Below are 21,105 nucleotides of genomic sequence, written 5' to 3'. Positions count from 1 at the left end.
AGCCACCCAGGCGCCCCTGTCTATCTTAATCTGTTTGGGCTGCTGTAACAGAATACCACAGCCTGAGCGGCTTATAAACAACAAATTTATTTCTAACAATTCTGGAGGCTGGGAAGGCCAAGATCAAGGTGCTGACACAGTTGGTCTCCAGTGAGGACCCACTTCCTGGCTTGTGGACAGCCCTCACATGGCGGAAGGGACATGGGAGCCCTCTGAGTCTTCTTTGTAAAGACACTAACCCCCATTCCACCCGTGAAGGTGGAACCTTCATGACCTAATCGCTTTCCAGAAGCCTTGCCTCCAAGGCTACTCTACTCTAATACTCACACTGGGTTTTAGAGTTCAACATACGAACTTGGCCGGGGGCGAGGGCGGGGAGTGGACACAAACACTCAGTCTGTAGTGCTGTCCTACAACTGTTCCTCCATTGTGGACTTCAGTGGTGGTAGGTAAGGGCTGGGAAGGAGTGGATCAAACCATGAACTCCGGTTCATTGGTTCATCTCTTTTGGTAGAGTTTTTCGGTTCTTTGTCTAAATTCTAACACTTAAGCTTTCTTATAGTGTCATTTTCTGTGTGGGATTCCCTGTGTTTACAGGTCATCAGAGTGCGTGCAGTGTGCCCTGTCAGTAGGTAGAGAGAATCCACTTCCCATAAACAGAGCCGCTGGACCCAGGATTACACAGTAGGTTTTATAAGCAACCACTGCATCTGCAAACAGCATAGTCCCCAAACTCGTGACAGAAATCATCTGCAGTGTGTTAAAACAAACCGCTAGGCCCTTCACCAGTGTTTCTGATTCAGGGGATCTAGGGTGAAACCCAAGAATTTGCATCTCTAACAGGTGGTGCTGATGCTGGTATCCAAGCCCAAACACACTTTGAGAACCACTGGCTTAGTGGAACCTTACCAAGTAAATTCTGTGACCTCACAGTGGGATACCTACAGAGTTCAATAGAGCATGGGTCCTAGAGTGTTTACAAAATCACTGTAGTATCTTTATTTAGCACTGTATTCTCAGAGACAACCAAGTAGCTAACTACTATCACTTCTTTTTTTCCAGAGCTTTATATTAAACATAGGCCTTAGCCTTTAAAATTAGTATTTTGGAGGGGCGCCTCAGTGGTTCAGTTGGTTAACTGCCTGCCTTCCGCTCGGATCATTATCCCAGGGTCCTGGGATTGAGCCCTGCAGCTCTGTTGGGCTCCTTGCTCAGCAGGGAGTCTACTCCTCCCTCTCCCTCTGCCCCTCTTCCTGGCTTGTATTCTCTCTCTCTAAATAAATAAATAAGATCTTTTAAAAAAAAAAGCACTTCCCATATGTTATTACACACACCCACATCCCACCACCAATGAAGCACTCGCCCCGCTGCTCCTGATGTGAAAGAGCTAGAAAGACCTAGAAGCCTGGGCAGGGTGTCTGGGGTGTGGCTTGCCACTTTTTCCACACTCCTGTCTCAAAGCGGGGGGGGGGGGGGGGACTTTCTCCCCTACCCTGGGATCCAGACAGCCTTTGGAGGGGTGCTCGCAAGGATCTTCCAGGAAGCGTGGGGACCTAGCTGCCCACATGCCCCACCCTTCCCTCCTTCAGCATCCTGGGGTCTGAGGTGGGAGTGGCCAGGCCAGCTTTAGGACCCGCAGTGTCTAGCAAGCAGATGGACTCTGCTATAAGGGGCAGGCAGGCCAAGATGACAAAGTCTGAGTCCACAACCCTAGCTGTGGCAGGCTGAACAAGCCAGGGACTGCTCAGGCTGGCTGCTGTTGTGGCTTAGAGCAATGGGCGAGGTACCTCAGTCAAGGAACCATCTGGCTAGAGGCATCTTTCTAGGCTTGGGAACAGCAGTTGAGACAGACTGGGTTCTAGTGGCTCCCCCAGAGGCCTGGAACCCTCAAGGCCAATGCTTCTGGGCCAGTGTTCCTGGTGAGTGGGCCCAGAAGCCCAGTGCGGGCCTGAAATCAAGGTTCCCCATCACGCAGCTTGGGAAGGAGGGATAGGCCCTGGGGTCTCAGCACTGCTGGGGGTCACACCACCTAGCTAGGTTGAGGAAAGGATGGGGGGGGCCTGCAGGACCAAACTCACTGCAGCCCCCAGGTCATTCACTGGGAAGGACTCCCCAGGAGAGAAACTTGCAGAGGTATCAGCGGGCACCCCGAGGGGCTTCAGCAACTGGAGTTGGTCAGGGCTGGCTTCCAGGTGCTGGTGTGCCCTAGCTGGGTGGGGTTAGGACCACGGCCACAAGGGGCAAGGGCCAGCTGTTGAGACGTTCTCTCTTTATCTCCTGCCACCTCTCCCAATCCCGCTGTCTTCTTGTCACCTTTCAGGAGCCATTCTCCGCTCCAGCTTGGGGTCCCAGGCACCTTTTCTGCCATCCTCACCCCTGTCGCTGCCAGCTCCTAGCCCCCAAGATGTGAACGTCACCGCCCCACCTAGTGGCTTAGAGCCAGCTTCTCCCCTAATTCCCCCAGGTCAGCTCCAGCCTCTTCCTCCCTTCTCTGCACACCTTACCAGGCCAGGGCAGATGCTCTCTGACCCTTTCCTCCCTCCCTGCTCCCAGACACTGAAGGGCCTTTGCTGTTCTCCTTCTGTGGGGCCAGCAGCCGGCAAGGACCCACATAAACACAGTGCAATAAGGCACACACCGGCAGCAGCGTGGTGGTGACAGTGGGGGCCACCGAGCCTCTGAAAGGCATGCAGCTGTGGCAGGCTCCAGCCACCAGTGAGTACCTGTAAGTGTGGGGCAGGGAGAGGTGGGTGGTGACCCTAGTGTCTGAGGTTCTAAAGTCAGGGGACCCAAGGCCTCGGGCACACTACGTTGACGTAGGGTATTTCACAACCCCGTGTGGCCCTAGCGACTCTGTCCCTTCTTCCAGCGGAACCAGGGAAGGTGGCAATGATGGCCACTGAATTATCCAGTACCTAGGGGCCCATTCCCTGCAAATGGAGAGCCCTTAACCAGCGGCGGCGCCAAGCGGTGGCTTGAAACTACCCCCCCCCCCATTAAGCCTCCTAAAATAAGTGTAAAATCGAATTTTCTGGTGTGCGGACCTAGTCTCCCCGTCTTTTCTAAATTGACTACAGCCTCTTACGTCCCTCAGATAACAAATTCTGGAGCGGCTTTCGTCACCAACCTCTGCCGCAGGCGGGCAGCCCGAGGACCGAAGAACGAGGGCCAGCGACTCGGCGTCCTCTTCCTGCAGGATCTCAGCTTACGGAGCTGCGGGGGGCAAAGGCGCCAAGAACCACCTGTGGCGGGCGCACGGCGTCCTCGTCTCCGCGGTCTTCTCCCTTGGTCGCGGGCAGCCGCTTCACATCCTAGTAGGGCAGCAGGGAGAGGAGGACGCCTGTCCGGGAGTAAGCGGAGCCAGCGGGAAGGGGCGGCTCGAGCTCCTCAGGGCTAGGGCCGGGCGGAGCGAGGGGGCGCTCCTCCGGGACGAGAGGGCGGCGCTGCGAGGGGAGCGACCCGGGCCCTGCCGAATCTGGAGCCCGCTGCCCGCAGGGGAGCCCGGAGAGCCAGCTCATCTGCCTCGGAGAGTCTTGGACCGCTGCGGAGGACGCGGCGACGGAGGGGGCCGCAGGGGTCTCCGGGTCGCCGCGCTGGGCGGGAGCCGGCGGGGGCGGCGGGGGCGCCACCTATGTCTCTCCGGTACGTGCTTGCCCCCGCGCGGTCAGCTCCCGCCCCCAGCAATCCGCGTTGGGGTCCCAAACTTCTTGCTGCGGGCGCGCACACACAAGCTCTTCGGGCCTTGGGGTCCCCAGTCCCTGGGCTCGGCCAGGAGCCCGGACCCTTACTCCAGTACCTGGTGCCCGGTCCTCACTCGACGGCTGGAGCGCGCCGTCGAGCTGGAGCCACTGCGGGTGGCGGCCGGAGGAGGCGGGCGGGCCTAAGGCGGCGGGACCGAGGCCGGCTTCAGGCCGCCCCTGAGAAACGAGAACCGTTCGGCGGCGCCCGGGAGCAGGGGAGAGGCAGCGCCGGGCGGCGGGGAGAGGCGGGCGTGCTCCCAATCCCCGCTGCCAGTCATCCGGCTGTCGCCCCGCAGCTGGAGGGGCGGCTGGACGTCGCGGGCCCCCTCTCCGCAGGCGGGCCGCTCCCTGCGGGAGGGGGCGGAGGGCGGCCGGGGCTGGGCCGCAGCGGGCGGCTTCGGGGGCGGCGGCGGGGCCTGTACTGCGGGTGGAGGCGGAGCGGCTACCGGGGAAGGTGCACTCTCGAGGAGAGCAGCGCGGCAGCTCCCAGGGTGAAGTGGCGTTGGAACCTTACAACAGGCCCTCTGAGGGATAGGTGGGGAAGGGGTTGAGCACCCCCTCTGGGCCCCAGAGCAAGTAGAGTAAGAGCTCTTAAAAAGAGATTAAGTAGGGACACCTGGGTGGCTCAGTCGGTTAAGTGTCTGACTGGGTTTCAGCTCAGGTCCTGATCTCAGGATCAGGAGACGGAGCACCGCCTAGGGTTCCACGCTCAGTGTGGAGTCTGCTTAAGATTCTTTCTCTCCTTCTGTCCCTCCCCCACGCGTGCACGAGCTCCCTCTCTTGCTGTGTCTCATAAATCTTTTTAAAAAGAAAATAGATCTGGGGCGCCTGGGTGGCTCAGTCGTTAAGCGTCTGTCTTCGGCTCAGGTCATGATCCCAGGGTCCTGGGATTGAGCCCCGCATCGGGCTCCCTGCTCAGCGGGAAGCCTGCTTCTCCCTCTCCCACTCCCCCTGCTTGTGTTCCCTCTCTCGCTGTGTCTCTCTCTGTCAAATAAAAAAATAAATAAAATCTTAATAAATAAATAAATGAAATAAAAAGAAAATACATCTGGGGCGCCTGGGTGGCTCAGTCGTTAAGCATCTGCCTTCAGCTCAGGTCACGATCCCAGGGTCCTGGAATCCAGCTCCGCATCGAGCTCCCTGCTCCGCGGGAAGCCTGCTTCTACCTCCCCCACTCCCCCTGCTTGTTTTCCCTCTCTCGCTGTGTCTCTGTCAAATAAATAAATAAAATCTTAAAAAAAAAAAAAGAAAAAAGAAAAAAACAGAGATCAAGTAAGTTGCAAATCACACAAGCGGACAGGATTCCCTAGATTTTCATTTAAATCCAGGACCTTTTTTTTTTTTAAGTCACAACAGGTCTCTGTTTTACAGCAGTCCCAGGAACTTAGAGCTTGCTGAGTTAGCAAACTGAGCAGAGAGGCAGAAAGGCCGGGATAATTTATTATCATTATTATATACAGATAGATACATAGATAGATTCTCATATATATATTCTCATAAATATATCTAGATATATCTATATATATTCTCAGAGAGAGAGAAGGGGGGTCGGAGGGGCAAAGAGAGAGAATCTTAAGCAGGCTCCACGTCCAGGGCAGAGTGTTTGGTGAGGCTCACCTCCAGGCTCCACCTGGGTCTCCATCCCAGGACCCTGAGATCATGACCTGAGCCGAAATCAAGAGTCTGACACCCAACTGACTGAGCCAATCAGGGGCCCCAGGGAGGGATAATTTAAATTAGTAGTTCTCCAAGTGTGGTTTCTGAACCAGTAGTATTAGCACCACCTAAGAAGTTGTTAGAAATGCAAATTTCCAGCATTGACCTACTGAATCAGAAACTCTAGGGAAGTCTCCTAGCCATCTGTGTTTTAATCAATCCTCTGGGTGATTTTAATACATTCCAGAGTTTGGAAATCACTGGTGTAAAGAGACAGAGCCTTTGGGTCTGTCTGAGCCATCCCGTTCATAAGTACTTTATACACACCTTCTCCATTCTCACAAAAATGGAACATGTGGATTGGGCCTCTCCCGTTTTATAGCTGAGGACATGGAGTCAGAGGATTTCAGGCAAACAAGGAGGTTGTCCCAGCCAGCCTGAGCCAGGCCTTTAGGCTCCAGCTGATGACTCCCACCCCACCCGTCTGGCTCCCGGCTCCCACTTATGAGCTGGCAGCACCTGTATTGTAATGCTAGTGTAGGGAGGGCGACTCTAGGATTTGCACTGGGAGAGAACAGCTTCCCCACTATTAAGCCAGCTTCCCATTTGTGTGTCCCTTCCTCCCCCCATTTTGTAGCCAAACCCTCTATCACGTTCAATTTCCAGGCGGTGATGCCTCAGAGAATGACATCCTGTGAGTTGATGGGGAAGATGGGGTATCTTTCATACACCCTAGCGGTGAACCCTACCTGCAACCTCTGGCAGGTGTTGGCCCCTACCCGCACCTCATCTCTCAGCCTGGCCTGGCCTATTCCTCAATCCCTGAGCCCACTCCCATTTGAGCCACCAACTCTATGCTGTGAACTATCTGGTTCTTGCATAGCACAGGAATACTCGAGAACTGGGCTGTCAGTTGTGATGCCAGTATGGGGCATTCTGGGGCACTTGTCAAATATCTCCTACTATGAATTCTCAAGCTCAATCTGCGAGCTCAAGGATCCCAGAAGAGGAAGTATACAGGCTTGACAGAAGTTCTCCAAGCCCTCCCCCCCACCCCCAAATGCCTGGTACTGCTCATTGTTCCAAAGTCCAGGGCTGGAATTAACCACGTAGCTGGAAAAGTATGTCTGTCCCCCACCCTCACCCTGCAATATCCATTCTTTTACTCATAGTCATGGAGAGCCATGGAGAAGTGGAGATCCGACTGCACCTCAACTGTAGTCATTGCCTTTTGAAAGACTGCCAATGTCAGGCAGAGCTCTGGTTAGCCAAATGCCCCAGAGGGCATGGAGCTAGCTGCAGATAACATCACTTGCATGGGTAAGTTCTGCCTTTGTCCAAGGTCTGGACTCCTGGGGCCATGGGCTGGGAGGAGCAGGAGGGTAGTGGAAAAGATGACTGGTGGTGTGCCAGGCACCATTCCGGGTGTTGGGCAGGAGATTGGATACGCTTCAGTGTATGCTCTGCCTTCAAGGAGCATGTAGACTAGTGGTCTAGTATGGAAAGGGTGATCTATCTATCTACCTATTTATCTATCTAGATATGTATCTAGATTTATTTTTTTTAAAGATTTTATCTATTTGAGAGAGAGGGAGAGAATGCGTGAGAGAGAGCATGAGCAGGGGGAAGGGGCAAAGGGAGAAGGAGAAGCAGACTCCCCACTGAGCAGGGGGCCCGATGTGGGACGCTATCCCAGGACCCTGGGATCATGACCTGAGCCGAAGGCAGATGCTTAACGATTGAGCCACCCAGGCACCCAGATATGTATCTAGATTTAGATATAGATATCTTTTAAAGTGACAATTGCCATGAGAGGCTTAAAGTGTTTTAGGGGTTCTCAGGAGGGAAAGGTTGCTTTTATCTAGGACAAGTATCAGGGAGAAGTTAACACTTAGGCTGAGTCTTGAGGCACGGGTAAAATTTGAGAAGGGGGACAGAGAGGAGCTTCCCACTGGAGGTGTCTCTACGTCTCCCTAGACCTGCCCACCCCACCAGGTCCCTCTGGTTCTGTTCGTGACTGTCATGTGACCTAGTCTACACTGAGCCTCCTTATGGTGTGTGGGGCCCTGATTCTGGGTAAGGAACATCCAGCAGGCATGGCTGATTCAAGGCTGCCCACCTCTTCACTGAGTTGTGTGTGGGGTCCCAGGGATAGACGTAGCTGATTTCAAGACCCCTGCTTCCAGCAGAGCAGTGGTGGGCTCCTCTGGGATTCTAAGAGTAGAAGCAGCTGTGGAGGCCCAGGGAAGACGTTTGCTTTAATGGGCATCTGGAGAGATGTCCTGGGCGGAGGGGTGGCAAAGCAGGGTGGGCCAGATGGGCACATATAGAGTTTGCCCTTCTTCCTCAGTGAACCATAAAAAGTGGCAGGGCCTGTGGGGGACAAAGCTGCCAGGCCCTGAGCTTGAGCTGAGCAATCTTCAATCTCCACCATCAAGACAGCCCTCAACCCTTACTACTGCCAGGTGGGGTTTGGCTGGGCCTGGGCCTGGTCTCTGCCCTCAGGGCTTACAGAAGTTTTCCCAGCCAATGTCACCCTGCTCAAGTAAATTCTCCCCCTCCGCTGAGAACCTGTGCACTCTGAATTCCTCTCACTCCCATCCTGTGCCCTGCTGTGGTGAATTATGGTTCACAGAGACCATCTGGCCACAAGCCTCCGTGTGGAGGAGATAGAGGTCAGAAAAGTTCCAAAAGGCAGAGTAACTTGTCAAAGGTCAGCTGTCATCCCCAATTCTAGGACGGTGGGGGCCCTATGATTCCTTTGGAGCAAGGGTTGCCTCTACCCAGGGTGTCTGCAAGGACATAAGGAAAACCTCGTCACAGACTCCCACCCCCACCCTCAGCCCATACCTTCTCTCTCTTCTGCCCTGATTCTGTGCCAGTCAACATCGCCTCTGTAGGGCTTGTACTTGGGGAGATACCATGATGCAGGAAGACCTGAGTCCTCAGATAGGGCCGCCTGGGCACATAGGGGATGGCAAGGAGGTAAAAAGGAGGCACTAGACCCTCTAGGACACTTCCTCAGGGCCAGCCACCCACTCCCTTCCAACCTGTCTTCCTGCAGAGCCCTGGGCCATGGTGCCTTTGGAGAAGTCTATGAGGAACTGGTAAATGGCCTTCTTGGGGACCCCAGCCTCCTGCAGGTGGCTGTCAAGGTGAGAGGGGTGGAACTTCTGGAACAGTTGCTGGACCTAGAGTCAACCCACTCTCCTGAAGTGTCTGGGGGAGCTCAGGAGCACTCTCCCTCCCCAGACCCTGCCAGAACTGCTCTCCTCAGGATGAGCTGGGTTTCCTCAGGGAGGCACTCATCATCAGGTGCACCTGGGGCTAGGGGCAGGGGTGGAAGGTGAGAGCAGAATTGCCTGCCAGGACGGTTTTACTTCACCCTGGGGCTGAGAGGTAGCAGGTCTAGGAATACAGAGCCTGTCTCCAGTTTTGTGGAACCTCGAGCCTGGTTTCCCTCCCTGCTGGCAACTGGGGTATGTGCACCTCCCACTTAGCAAGTTCAGCCATCAGAACATTGTGCACTGTGTGGCGCTCAGCCTCTGGACTGCCCCTCACCTAATTCTGCTCGAGTTGATGTCTGGAGAGGATATGAAGAGTTTCCTGAGGAAGAGCTGGCCACGCTTGGTAAGACCCTTCTCCCAGCCCTCTCCGAGCCCATCTAAAGACCCTGTCCAGGGCGCCTGGGTGGCTCAGTTGGTTAAACGTCTGCCCTGGGCTTGGGTCATGATCCCAGGGTCCTGGAATGGAGCCCTGCATTGGGCTCCTTGCTCAGCAGTGAGTCCGCTTCTCCCTCTGCCCGCCCCCCCGCCACGCCCTGCCCCGCCTGTGCTCTCTTGCTCTCTCAAATAAATAAAATCTCTTAAAAAATAAAAGTAAAAAAATAAAGACCCTATCCACGTGTCCCAAAACAAGCACGGACTAAGGTACCCTCTGCCCTACCCAGGGCCAGCCATCACTTCTGGCGATGCGGGACCTGCTCCAGCTGGCCCAAGACATAGCCCAGGGCTGCTACTACCTGGAGGAAAATCACTTCATCCACAGGCTGGGAGCGATCCTGGCTCGCAGGGGGTGGGGGAGCAGCCCAACTCTCTCCCCAAGGAAGAGCTCTTCCACATAACTTTTATGGAAACGGATCAGAGCCAGAGCTTCTGAGTTTTGGTGGGGATTTTTTTGCCTGCAAGGACATTGCTGCCAGGGACTGCCTGCTGAGCTGTACTGGGCCCAGCCGAGTGGCCAAGATTGGACACTTGGGGATGGCAAAAGATATCTACAGGTGTGGGACCTGGGGAGGTGGGGAGGCTGCCGCTCCAGGGGAGTTTACCAGCACTCTGGTGGCACTTGAGCGACTAACTCATCACGCCCCTCCTCCCTCCTATAGAGGCAGCTGTTACCACCAGGGGGGCTGGGCTCTGCTGCTGGTCAAGTGGATGCCCCCAGAGGCCTTCTTGGAGGGCATCTTCACATTCAAGACAGATTCCTGGTGATAACACACCCCACTCCCTCCCTGGCCTTGGGCCACCTCATGTGAGGCAAAGGGGAGACTGTGCCTGATAAGCTTCATTCAGTTCCCCCACTCATGATGCAGGTCTTTTGGGGTGCTGCTCTGGGAGCTCTTCTCATTAGGATACATGCCCTACCCTGGGGGCACCAACCAGGACGTGCTGTACTTCATCGCAGAGGGAGACGGATGGGCCCTCCCAGAGGTTGTCCAGGGCCTGTGTGAGTATGGAGTGTTGTCCAGGGAAGAAGGTCCTTCACAGCCTTGGGTGGGACAAACTCCTGCCTCTCCCCAGGTACCATATCATGACCCAATGTTGGCAGCATCCGTCTGAACTCCGCCCCAGTTTTGCTGCCATCTTGGAGCATCTTCGATACTGAATTCAGGTGTGGCCCCTCTTCTGCCTTGACCATCTTGATCTTGAGGGTCAGGAGGGCAGCCGTGGAACAATGCTGGGGTCCCCTGCTCTCCTGCCCTCCCATTACAGGACCCTGATGTGCTGAATTCACCCCTGCCAACGGAGCTGGGGCCCACCCTAGAGCAGGAAGGGACTTCTGGGCTGGGGAGCAGGTCTTTGGAGGGCCTAAGATCCCCACAGGCCCAGGAACTGAATCTGGAGAGCTTAAAGAGCTGGGGAGGGAGCATCGTTGGCCCCTGACTGCACTCTAGCCTCAAGACCCCCAAATCCAAGTACTTCCAACCTCAGGGGGGATTCCAAAGGCATCCAAAGGCATCCCCCCTATGGCTCTTGGGCCCCAAGGGGCCCCGAAGGTGAGGACTCAGGCACTGACAGTAGCAGTGGTTCCTCCCTGCACTCCTCCCCAGGCTTCTAGGGAGCTTGTTATTCCAGGAGCCTCTGTCCCCTGCAGTCTGTGCTGCGTGTCTGGGCCTGTCTCAGGGCTGGCCTGGCACCACTGGACCCTCCATCCTGGAAACCAGCTCAGGCTTCCTGGTGAGGAGCTTGGCCTCTCTGGCCTTTTGTCTTTGGGACCAGAGGTTGAAACTGTCTCCTATGGGAAGCCTTCTCTGGATTACCCTTCCCCCATGAGAATCCTTCATCTGGGCAGTCCCCAGTCCTACAGATGCCTCTAATAAAGAGCTCTTCTCATACCCTCCAGTGATCTGAGTGGACATGAGGGATGCCAGGGAAGTGAGAAAGGGATCAGAGGAGGGAGGGGATGAGGCCTGAGTCACCAAAGCTGGTGTTTTTGAGTTTTATTGGGAAAGGCTGTCCATTGTAGTGTGGGAGGTTAGACCAATAGATCTAGTGCCTGCGAAATAAAATTAATTATTTGGCCTTGAGAGAGAGATATGCAGCCCCCTCAGAAGAGCTGGGCTGAGGAAGGAGCCCATTGTCCCAGCCACCCCTCCCCCACCCCCTCTGTTAATTAGTGCCATCGGTTCTGGGAACTCTGGGTCTTGTATGGGGGACAGCCCCCAGCGTGTGCAGTGCGTCCCATAGTGGTTGGCACCTGGCCCTGCAGAACCGTGTGAACCGCCCCGCAGCACGGGGTTTCAGTCTCTCTCCGGCATGCATGGCGGGGACGCAGCCGCAGGTCCGTCTGTTAGAACTGGGGCCCAGCCTCATCTCTCTGCCAGGCTGGCCAGGATGCTAATGAGATTGTCCAGCCCCAGCAAATAGCCGTCCTCGCGGTTGCCCTCCTCCCAGGGCCGCCGGTGGTCCAGGGTCTCGCCGTCGGGGAGGGGCGTGGTCTTGCCGAAGTCGATGAGCCACACACCCGCGCGATGGCAGTGATCGTGCACGAAGAGTAGCGAGCTGCCAATCACCTGCCGAGCCCCACACGGTCAGGCCGAAGCCCTTTCCTGGAGAAGCCCCCCATCGTATTCCTGGGTAGCCCTCACAGACCACAGCTCCGGCACGTGAGCCTACCCCCTCTTACCTCGTGCCTCCTAAAGAACTCAGAGACCTCCAGCGTGTCCCGGATCTGCTGCAGGCGGTTCAGATACCTCCTCTGGAGAGGGCAGGATAGGATAGGAGAGCAGATCAACCAAATACTAATTGAGCCTCTGCTACTATCAGGGGCCATGATGCATGCTTGGCTTGGCAGATACCGTGATGAGGAAGACACAGGCCCCCAGGTGCCTACATGCTACGATGGGGGTCACAGGCGAGGGCACCAGACCGGATGACCTAGGGGCACCCCTCGATTTCAGGTTCCCCAACCCCCTCAGGGTTCTAGGATCAGGCGCTCACCAGCACTTCCGCATCCCCTTGCACAAACTCCTCGAAGACGCGAATCACCTGCTCCCGGCTTCGCGTGGTCTTAAAGTCAGTGCTGCAGGAGCCGTCAGCTTTCTGAAGGAAGTGGGACAGGAAGTGTCAGGGTCCCCTTGTCTCTCCTCTGCTCGAGGGGAGAGGATCAGGCTAGAGTAGCGGTGCCTCCCAGGACGTTGGCTGCCAGGGACGGCGGGAAGGCCGCCGGAGGGTGCCTCGTGGTGGGGGTCAACAAGGAGGGCAGACACCGCGCAGTGGGGTTAGGGCAGAGGGAGGGCCAGGGCGCTGCAAAGCTTAGCGGGCCTGGCCCACCTTGATGCCTTCGATGCGGAAGCCGAGCGTGGTGCTGGAGCTGATGCCTTCTCGCCACTGCATGTAGCGCGGCTTGGTGACGGCGCGCTGCGCGTGCTCCTCCTCGGTAGGCGCCGCGGGGTCTACCGCCAGCATCTTCTTGTACATGTCCTTCCGCAGCTTGGGCCGCTCGCGGGCTTTGGTCAGCTCCTCCTCCAGGTAAGTCCTGCGGACGCGCAGGCAGCGATCGGGGCATAAGAGAGCGCACGCCGGGACCCGGTCAGGCGCGGCTCTAGGCACCCGGGAGAGCGCTCATCCCCGCCCTGTGCCCCCGCCCGGACGGGCAGGGCACGTGTACCTGACGCCCATCTTGCAGTCAAGGACGCAGGGCCCATCGAAGCCGTCGAGCAGGTCCTGCAACTGCAAGTAGCTCTCGCCATCGCGCTCCACCACGCCGTGGAAGGCGGGGACGCAGCCGCGCAGCGCGTCCGCCATGAGCCGCGCCAGGCAGTAGCGCTCCGGCTCTGAGCTGCGCTTCAGGATCAGCCCGCTGGTGCCAGCCGCCTTGAAACTCCCTGCGGACTGGCACCAGTTAGCGCTGCCTGGTCCCTTCCTTCCCCCGGCACCCGCCCACCCCAGCGGCGCCTGCCCTGTGCTCACCCGTGTGCCCAGCCAGCTGCACCCAGGCGTAGCGCTTCTTGAAAGGGCTCATGACGGGCAGATTCACCATGGTCCGGATCTTCTGCCAGTGGCTTTTCTGAAAGCGACAGGTCCCGGGCGCGCACGTTGGCGTCTCGGCAATGCATAAGCCCTCCCTCCTTTGGCATAGGGTCTCCTCCGGCTCCAGCCCACCGCAAGCAGCTAGGGTCCCGCGATTCATTCACTCACTAACTCACTCAAGGAAAGTTTATTGTGAGCCTGTGTGGAGGACACTGAGACAGGTACAGGGTGATGACAGATATCCAGCTTCTCCACCGTGCTGAAAAGAGCCCTGGACTTAGAGCCAGAAGGCTCAGGTTTGCACCCCAGTTCTGCTGCTCCAGCTGTGTGGGTAGGTTACTAAAGTGTTCCATCAAGGATTTAGAACTTTCCTGAGCATGAGAATCACATGATGGTCACCCATGTTAAAAAAAATGCAGACACGGGGTTCCTGCGTGGCTCAGTCATTAGGCGTCCGCCTTTGGCTCAGGTCATGATCCCAGGGTCCTGGGATCGAGCCCCACATCGGGCTCCCTGCTCCGTGGGAAGCCTGCTTCTCCCTCTCCCACTCCCCCTGCTTGTGTTCCCTCTCTCACTGTGTCTCTCTCTCTCTGTCAAATAAATAAAAATCTTTAATTAAAAAAAAATTTGCATTTCTAACAATGCCTCAGGAGATTCGGGGGCCTGAGAAGCCTCTGAGTGTCAGTTTCTTCATCTGTAAAATGGGGAAATAATCATTCTCACTGGGTTGTTATGAGTAGTAAATGAGGTTTGAGTGTGACAGGCTCCGGCCCTTGTGCCCACCCCCCCCAACCTGGGACCCCATTCCTTGGCATGAAGCAGAAGCTGAACAAATCTGGATTATTGTTTCATTCACTTTGGACCATTGGTTACTCTCATTTAGGGAGACAAACATGGAAACAAACCTTTGCAAAGGCCCAGGGCTGAGAGGCTAGCCTGGCAGGGCCTGGGGAAAGAATGACTTGGGGCTCCCCAAGACCCCCTTGCTATTCCTGGATGCCATATCACTCCTCACCAGTTGGCTAGGGCCAGGCTACCCTTGGTCTTCTTACTCTAGACCCAGAAACCTGAGCTTTGAAAATGGGATGCAGAGCTGAGAGCCTGTCATCTCAGATGAAACTGGGAGAGAAATGTAGATTTTGGTGTACCTCTTGCTTCACAAACATTCCTTCTGGCCTCCACCCAATCCTGAGAGCATCTCATACTCTGGACCTTTCCTTTTCCCACCCAAAACTCATCAGTCCTGTGCCCAACCTCTGAAGTACACAGGTTTGCTCATCCAAGCTGTGCATCTGCTGCCTCCTCCCAAGCGTGCTTGCCTAAGAGGAGTTACGTATGCGTTGCAGGAGTTACAGGGCTAGAACTCAACGTAGAAATCCAGCCTCCCTGATCAGAGGAAGTTATATGAGAGACAGGGAGAACTGGCATGGTGGCCTCAGCAGGGAGAGGCTGCTGACCAGAAAGCCCTTTCCCATGGGGAGGGGATCGGGGTTAGTGACAGAGCACTGGAATCAGGTGGCTCTATCACTTTTTAGCTGAGTGAACCCAAGTGAGAATTTCATCTGTGTGAGCCTGTTTCCTCTGGGAGGATATAGCTGCTGTCATAACACGAGCCACCCTTTACTGACCGCCTACTGCCTGCCAGGCGCTTCTCATCTTCCATCAGAAAGCACTGCTCCTGTTTCCCTACTGAAGTCCCTACATGGCACACTAGGGTGTGATCACATGTCCAACCCCCAGGGATCTGGGGGTGTAGCCAGAAGCAGCCCACTAGAAGCATGACATCTCTTTCAAAACCCCTTTTTACTCTTTAAATATGTACAAGGTTTGCATTCTGCTGCATAATAAATCCAAGTTTTATTATAAAACTCTCCCACCTCCAAATCCTCAAGTAAAATTCCAGGAAGATGTATGTGCCATGTATATTCAGTGGCACCATCTTATACCCTCTTCTCCCACTCATGATTTTCAAATCCTGCACATGCACGTCAAGTGCATAAGGTGGTAGCATTATTGCCATTTTACAGAAGGAAGTCAAGGCTTAGAGGAGTTCATAACCCCTCACTCCCTGCCTCCAGCATCCCAGCCCCTGGCTAAAGTTCCCTACCAGCCCAACCTCCTCCCCATGTTCCAGTCACCCCAGCAGTTCCCAAAATCCATGCTACCACCCCAACTCCCTTTGGAGGTCAAATGGGACCCTGCATGAGAAAGAGCCTTGTAGAGGGTGCCTGGGTGGGTGAGTCAGATTGAGTGTCTGACTCCTGATTCCAGCTCAGGTCATGATCTCAGGTAAGATGGGGTCATCGCCTACTCTCCTCTCTCCAATTCTGTGAGGATCATATCAGCCAAGAGCAACAGCAACTAGGGCTGGTTCTGGCCCCACAGGTTACAAAGGGCTTTCATCTGAGCCCTCCCAGCCACCCCCTGAGGTTGGTAGGACGGGATTTTGCTCCCCTGCCAGAGATGGATACAGGTCAAACGTGGAAGGAGTTTATGCAGTCATCAGTGAACTCACCAGCATCCATCTTAGGGAGCTACCTCCTCCAGGGAACATAACGCAGATACAAATGCATGTATCCAAAAAGGCTCTTGAAGAGTCATTCTTCAGTGGGTGGGTGGGGATTTTGGCATATGAACAACAGCAGGGAAGATATTTTTGAGCAGGTAAGGCTTTTATTGTATGGATATCAGAAAGCAGATTTATTATGTTACAGAGTGAAATCTAGCTGGAAAGAGGGCCAAAGCCCCAACCTCTGGCCCAGCCTACTCCCCCCACAGAAGTCTGGGAAACCAACTCACAGCCAAAGGCTACCTGGGCATCTTGGGGCAAAGCCCCAGGAGAGCTGACTATGTGAAAGAGTCTTTGAGGAAGTCACAGGGGCCCCTTCTGATCCTCGCCCCTGGGGCTGCATAGGGGGGACATTTCTCTCTCTCTGGGAAGGGCATGGCTGGATACTAGCCTCAGATGCTCCTTTGTCCAAGCACCATTTGGAAGACCTGAGGACTCCTTAAATCACACCAGATACTCAGTGTATCTTCTGCCAGATTGGACCCTCGTCTTTGCTACTCATCCCTATACCTCCTGACTCCCACTCCTTACCTCTAACCACTCAGTCTCTGGCCGAAGCTCTCTGCCAGCCCAACCCCCTCCTCATGTTCCCATTGCCCTATCAAACCAGCACTCCCTGTGGTGGCGGTGGTGGTGAGAGCAATCAGTTTAAATTTATAAAATGATTTGCACTAAGGTATAAGTGACCCACGACTTCACCCTCCCAGGGGCATTTGCTTTTTAAAAAGGAAGTCTGTTAACCTAAATTCTGCTCTATAATTAGTGAAAAGTGAAGTGTGGGAGTTCTGGGGCCAGGACAGGATGGCATCGAGGTCTCCTTACCTATCCTGGAGCACTGAAAGAAGAGAACCAAGTGAACAGGAGCCAAACACCCTCTCTTCTGCTACAGCAACATCCCAAAATTGTTTTAAGAGGCAGCCTAGGCCTAAGAATACAGTCATGCCAACTGCTCTTGGGGATAGGCCCCCAACTCCTCTCCTGATCTGTCTGGGTTTCTCTGCCCACGACTTTCTCCTCTACCAGATGAGGGGCCCCAGGAGGGAGGCAGGTTGCCCAGTCCAACTACTCTGGGGGGAGCCCAGCTCCAGGCTCTGGGCAGGACTTGCGGTGCTCCTAGGAGACGGAGCCTCTCCGTGTTGAGTGAACCCGAGACACACTCAAGACACCATGTGCCCTGTGTGAGTATGTTCCAGGCAGAGGCGAGGTAGAGCCTTCCGGGCCGCCTCTTGCTCCGAGCTAGTCCGTTATGTACCCAGGCCCGCGGGTAAGGGGCTGGCCAGCCGGCAGCTCCCGAGGGCTGCTGCAGGACCCTTCGCCCAGGCGCATCCTTCGCGGCCCGCCGATGGCCTCCGCCTCCTGACTGGGGAAGCCCTAAAGGCAGCCTGGGCGGGCGCTCTGTGCCGCTCCTGGGCCGGCCGCGAGGCAAAGTCCGCGCCGGGCCCTTCCACGCGGACGCAGGCAGCCTCTGTCAACAGCTACTGGCTTATCTGCCACCGCCGTGCCTGTTTGCCTTCGGGGAGGCCCCGGCGGGCTGGGGGTTGGGAAGGCCTGGGAGCCGCTGCCTTGGAGCTGGAAGGGCCCTCGGCGGCCATCTGCTCCAGATCCTGGCCGCGCCGGAAGACCGCGAACCTTGGGGAGGGAGAGACTGGCCGAAGACGCCCGGGGCACAGCTGCGACCGGTCTCCGGAGTCTTGACCCCAGCCCGGCTGCCTACGTTGCAGGACCTCCTCCGACTGGGGGCGGAATAGGGAAGCCGGGGGCTGTTTCTTCTGCACCCGCTTCTCGGCTTGGTAGAGATCTGACCAGGGCGGCGGTGCACCCAGAACTACCGCTCCTTATTTCGGAGGAGGTGGGAAAGAAGGAATCCTCTCACTGCCCCACATTCCACCGCCCTGGAAATCCCTCGGTGGCACCCGCATCCCTGTAGGAGCCAGGGTTGTACTAGGAATGATCACGGATCACGGGTATCCTTATCTCCGGGGGAGGAGAGAGGGACTCCCCGCACCCTACACTTGAGGGCGGCGGCGGCGTGTGTGTGTGTATGTGTGTGTGTGTGTGTGTTCGTTCCTGCTCTAGGAGCCCTTTTGTGTCCCTTACAAATCACGCTGCCCTCTGGTAATGTCAGTCTCAGCGGGAAACTGAGTCACAGATCACAGCAAGTCGTTACAGGGTCTCCTCCGCCTCGTCCAATCCGAACGAGCTTCGAAGCCCGGGTTCAGCAGGCGGAGGCCGCGCCTCAGGGCTCTCCGCACCGCACCGCGCCCAGGCCACCCCGGCGCGCGTCCGCAACTCTCACCGCCCTTCTTGGGCGGGCCTGGAGCCACCAGAGCCTGCGGGGCGCCCTTCGTCTCTCCCTCCGCTCCAGGGACACTTGCATAACGTGGATCTAGAACAACTCCTTCGCGTTGACCGCGCGTAGTTATTTAAAATATTTGGCCTTGGTTAAAAAGAGGGGACAAGATGGCTGTCCCAGGGGCTGCACACCCCTAAGGGGCAGGCACTGGGAATGACTTCGCTGCACCCTGACCCGGGCTGTCCGAGGGTCAAACCTGGCGCGGGAACAGCCAGGTTACCAGAGGCGGCGATTAGCGGGAGGATCCCCCCCTTCAGCCTCAGTTTACCTTCTCCCGGCTTTGATTAGGAGCAGAAAACCGGGGCAGGGCTGCGTTCCACTCCCTGCCCGAGCCCCCAGCCCCGAGCCCCTCCCTTCTCTGTGTCCACGCCTCGTGCGGGCGCGGGGAGCAGACGGCGGCAGCTCCCGAGCAGAGCCTGGAGCGCTGCTCCACTCCCACTCAGGAGAGAGAAACCGTGGCAACGGCGGGGGTGGGGCCGCCGCGCGGGAGAGGGGGCGGGGAGAGAGGGAGACTCGTTCGCCCCTCTCTCTCTCTGCGAGAGTTCGCGGGGCAAGTCCAAGCCCCTCCGCTCCCTCCCGCCCCACTTCCCGGTCCGCAAGTCACGATCTCCACCCCCGCCCCACCCGGTGCCCACGGCCGGTCGCAGACTCCTCCTCACTTCTCCTTCTTAGACGCCCTAGGGCCCGGGCCGCGACCCGCCGGTGGAAGCCCGGAGAAAACTGCCAAGGCGGGAGGTCGGCCCGGCGCCTTCCTGCGACCCCAGTGCCGCAGCTAGGCGGTGAGGGCCAGACCCTCGGCGGAGGGAGCCGAGCGCCGAAGTCAGCCCTGCGCCAGCTCAGAGCTGGGTCCGCCGCGCGCAGCCCCCGCGCCCCGCTCTGGCCCCGCCCCCGCGGCCCATACCTGACCCACGTCCTCGCTGGCTTCCAGCTGCACGTTGCCGCGGCTCCGGCTCTCGCTGTCGCTCAGCAGATCGTCCTCCGAGTCCTCGAGCAGCGACGAGGAGCCAGTGGAGGAGAGCGACGAGGTGGAGAGGCGGCGCGGCTGCTGCAGGTGTGAGGAGCCCACGGCCGGGAGCCAACCACCGTCCGGCTCCGGCGGCCCCGGGCTGGCCGGGGGTACGTCCGGCTCCTCGGCTGTCACAGTCAGCTGTGGGATCACCGGGGCAGGGGGAGCCCGCGGAAGCCCGTTGGGGACCTGTCCCCCACGCCTCTTGGCCCCGCGGGCCCGGGGCTCCCCTGCGGCGGCGGCGGCAGCGACTGCCGCGCAGCGCGCCTCGAAGAGCAGGCGCAGCTCCCCGACACTCCGGCGCGGGGCCCGCTCCAATCCCGGGCTGCAGGGCCCCGCGCCTCCCGGCCGCGCCATGCTCGTCGGGCCCCCGGGCAGGGTCATCTCCCCGCACGCGAGCCGCAGCAGAGCCCACCAGCCCGTGCCGCCGCGAGGACTGGAGACGCTCGGCGCCCGCGGCGCGAGACTGCCCCGAGGCGGAGCCTGCGCGGCCTGCCCGCCTGGGCCCCGCCTCGGCCGCGCCCCCCGCCCACTCCTTTCACTTTCAGAGAAAGCGCGGGCCTCCAAGGGCCCTTGCCCCGCCGGGAAGCTCCTTGTTGCTCCTCCAGGTGGCCGGGAAGCCCAGACCTCGTGGACACAAAGCCAGGGCCTGGCCCTCACGGCCCCTCTGTGCCCGCCCTCGAGGAGACGGGAGGGGTCGCCCCGCCCCTGGGCCCTACAGTCTTGGAGATGGTGCTGCTTTTGCTCTCTCCCGCCCTGCCCCTCTGGCTCCTTCCCGCGTTCCATCCATCCTGGGCCAAGGCTTCCAGGTTTCCAGGCTTTCCTACGCGTCCGGGACCCCTTCAGCACAGAATGCAAGGCCATCAGCTTCCCGAAGAAGCCTCACCCCAGGGCGTGCGCCCAAGTGAGGACTCTGTCCGGGGAATGACCTGAGGCTTCCTCCCACAAGCTCTCCACTTCCCAGGGGGCAGAGAACAAGGTCAGGGGGCGGGGCCTGAATCTCTGTGTGTCCTTGCGGAGTCCTGGGCAGCATCCCTTGGCCACTGGCTGGCGGGGGGGGGGGGGGGGGGGGGGGAGGGGCGGGAGTGGGGCTGAGCCCTTCTTCCTCCTTTCCGTATGGAGCTAGGAGCTTGGAGTCTGCTGTATGACCATAAGCAAGTCATTTCACCTCTTTGAACAGCTGATTCTCCTCCGCAGAGCTGTTGTCCACCTCACAGGATTGCTATGAGAATACGATCAAATGAAAGATGTAAAATCTATCAAACGTTAGAATAGTTTTAGTGTGGGTTGTAGAAGGAGCCAGTCTCAGGTTCGTCACACTCTAGACATCATCTTAGGCAGTCTCTTCCCTTTGTAAATTTAGGACCCCCCCGCCCCGTTCCCACCTGGAGCTGTGGCTGTGATGGGAAGAGAACCTTGATGCTGGTAAAGCATTTCCCACACTGTGGTGTGCTCATCAGTGGCCTCGTGGTGCTCGGTCTGCAACCACTTGACAAGTTAGTGGTCAGCTAACTGCAAGGCTGCTTTAAGTAGAAGTTCGTATTTCACAACATCTCTTGTCTTCCCCCAAATGCCACAGGTGAGGATCCCTCCTCAGGTGGCCGGTGCCTCAGGATTGTTGGGGGCCCTGTGGCAGGATGCCCCAGAAGGATTGCCTCTGATACTGATGGAGGCCAAAAGGAGAAACTTTCCTTCCCTTATCTCCCCTAGGCCAGATTCAAGGATGGCCCAGGAGAGAAAGGGAGTGTTCAGAGAGAATTCGAAGCTTCAGCAGAGCAGAAAGGAGAAAGATCCTAGGGGAATTGATGAAGAAAGTCCGAGTGTGGGAGGATGAATGGAGGGGAAGGAGGGAATGCAGGACTGAAAGAAAGAAGGAAATACAGGAGTTTGAGTATTCAAGTCCTCTGGGGAGAGCCTGGGAAATCACATGGCGACCTCCTCTGGGGCACAGGGGTCTAGGTACAGGAGTACGCCTGGGTGGGTGTGAGGGGCGTACTCTAGAGCATGACATCCCAGAAGCACCCATGTCT

The 21,105-nt window shown here is 57.3% G+C and overlaps 2 protein-coding genes across 2 annotated transcripts; one reads left to right on the top strand and one right to left on the bottom strand.

Annotated features, from left to right (window-relative positions):
- The first annotated feature begins 1,774 nt into the window (after window positions 1–1,774).
- LTK (leukocyte receptor tyrosine kinase) lies at window positions 1,775–10,784 on the top strand. Its single transcript, XM_027570316.2, is given in 24 exon segments — window positions 1,775–1,783; window positions 2,224–2,464; window positions 2,554–2,725; window positions 3,197–3,350; window positions 3,496–3,663; window positions 3,828–3,876; window positions 3,879–3,989; window positions 6,063–6,161; window positions 6,569–6,671; window positions 6,673–6,716; window positions 7,374–7,472; window positions 7,747–7,818; window positions 7,821–7,941; window positions 8,461–8,551; window positions 8,649–8,659; window positions 8,661–8,711; window positions 8,897–9,026; window positions 9,346–9,450; window positions 9,584–9,675; window positions 9,781–9,882; window positions 9,988–10,076; window positions 10,079–10,121; window positions 10,196–10,286; window positions 10,388–10,784. Coding segments are annotated over 24 exon segments (2,535 nt in total). The 3' UTR covers window positions 10,676–10,784.
- Window positions 10,785–11,093: 309 nt separating this feature from the next.
- Window positions 11,094–19,525, bottom strand: ITPKA (inositol-trisphosphate 3-kinase A). The gene is made up of 7 exons (XM_027571062.1): window positions 18,971–19,525; window positions 13,088–13,184; window positions 12,786–13,002; window positions 12,449–12,653; window positions 12,116–12,217; window positions 11,802–11,873; window positions 11,094–11,688 (listed from the first exon to the last, which is right to left on the bottom strand). The coding sequence occupies exons 1-7, from the start codon at window positions 19,457–19,459 to the stop codon at window positions 11,485–11,487; spliced, it is 1,386 nt and encodes a 461-aa protein (XP_027426863.1). The 5' UTR covers window positions 19,460–19,525; the 3' UTR covers window positions 11,094–11,484.
- Between the last annotated feature and the right edge of the window lie 1,580 nt (window positions 19,526–21,105).

Source organism: Zalophus californianus, chromosome 6 (assembly GCF_009762305.2).
Source record: "Zalophus californianus isolate mZalCal1 chromosome 6, mZalCal1.pri.v2, whole genome shotgun sequence".
NCBI classification, from domain to species: Eukaryota; Metazoa; Chordata; class Mammalia; order Carnivora; family Otariidae; genus Zalophus; species Zalophus californianus.
The sequence above is the reverse complement of the archived record's forward strand: the minus strand, read 5'-3'. Positions and strand labels throughout refer to the sequence as shown.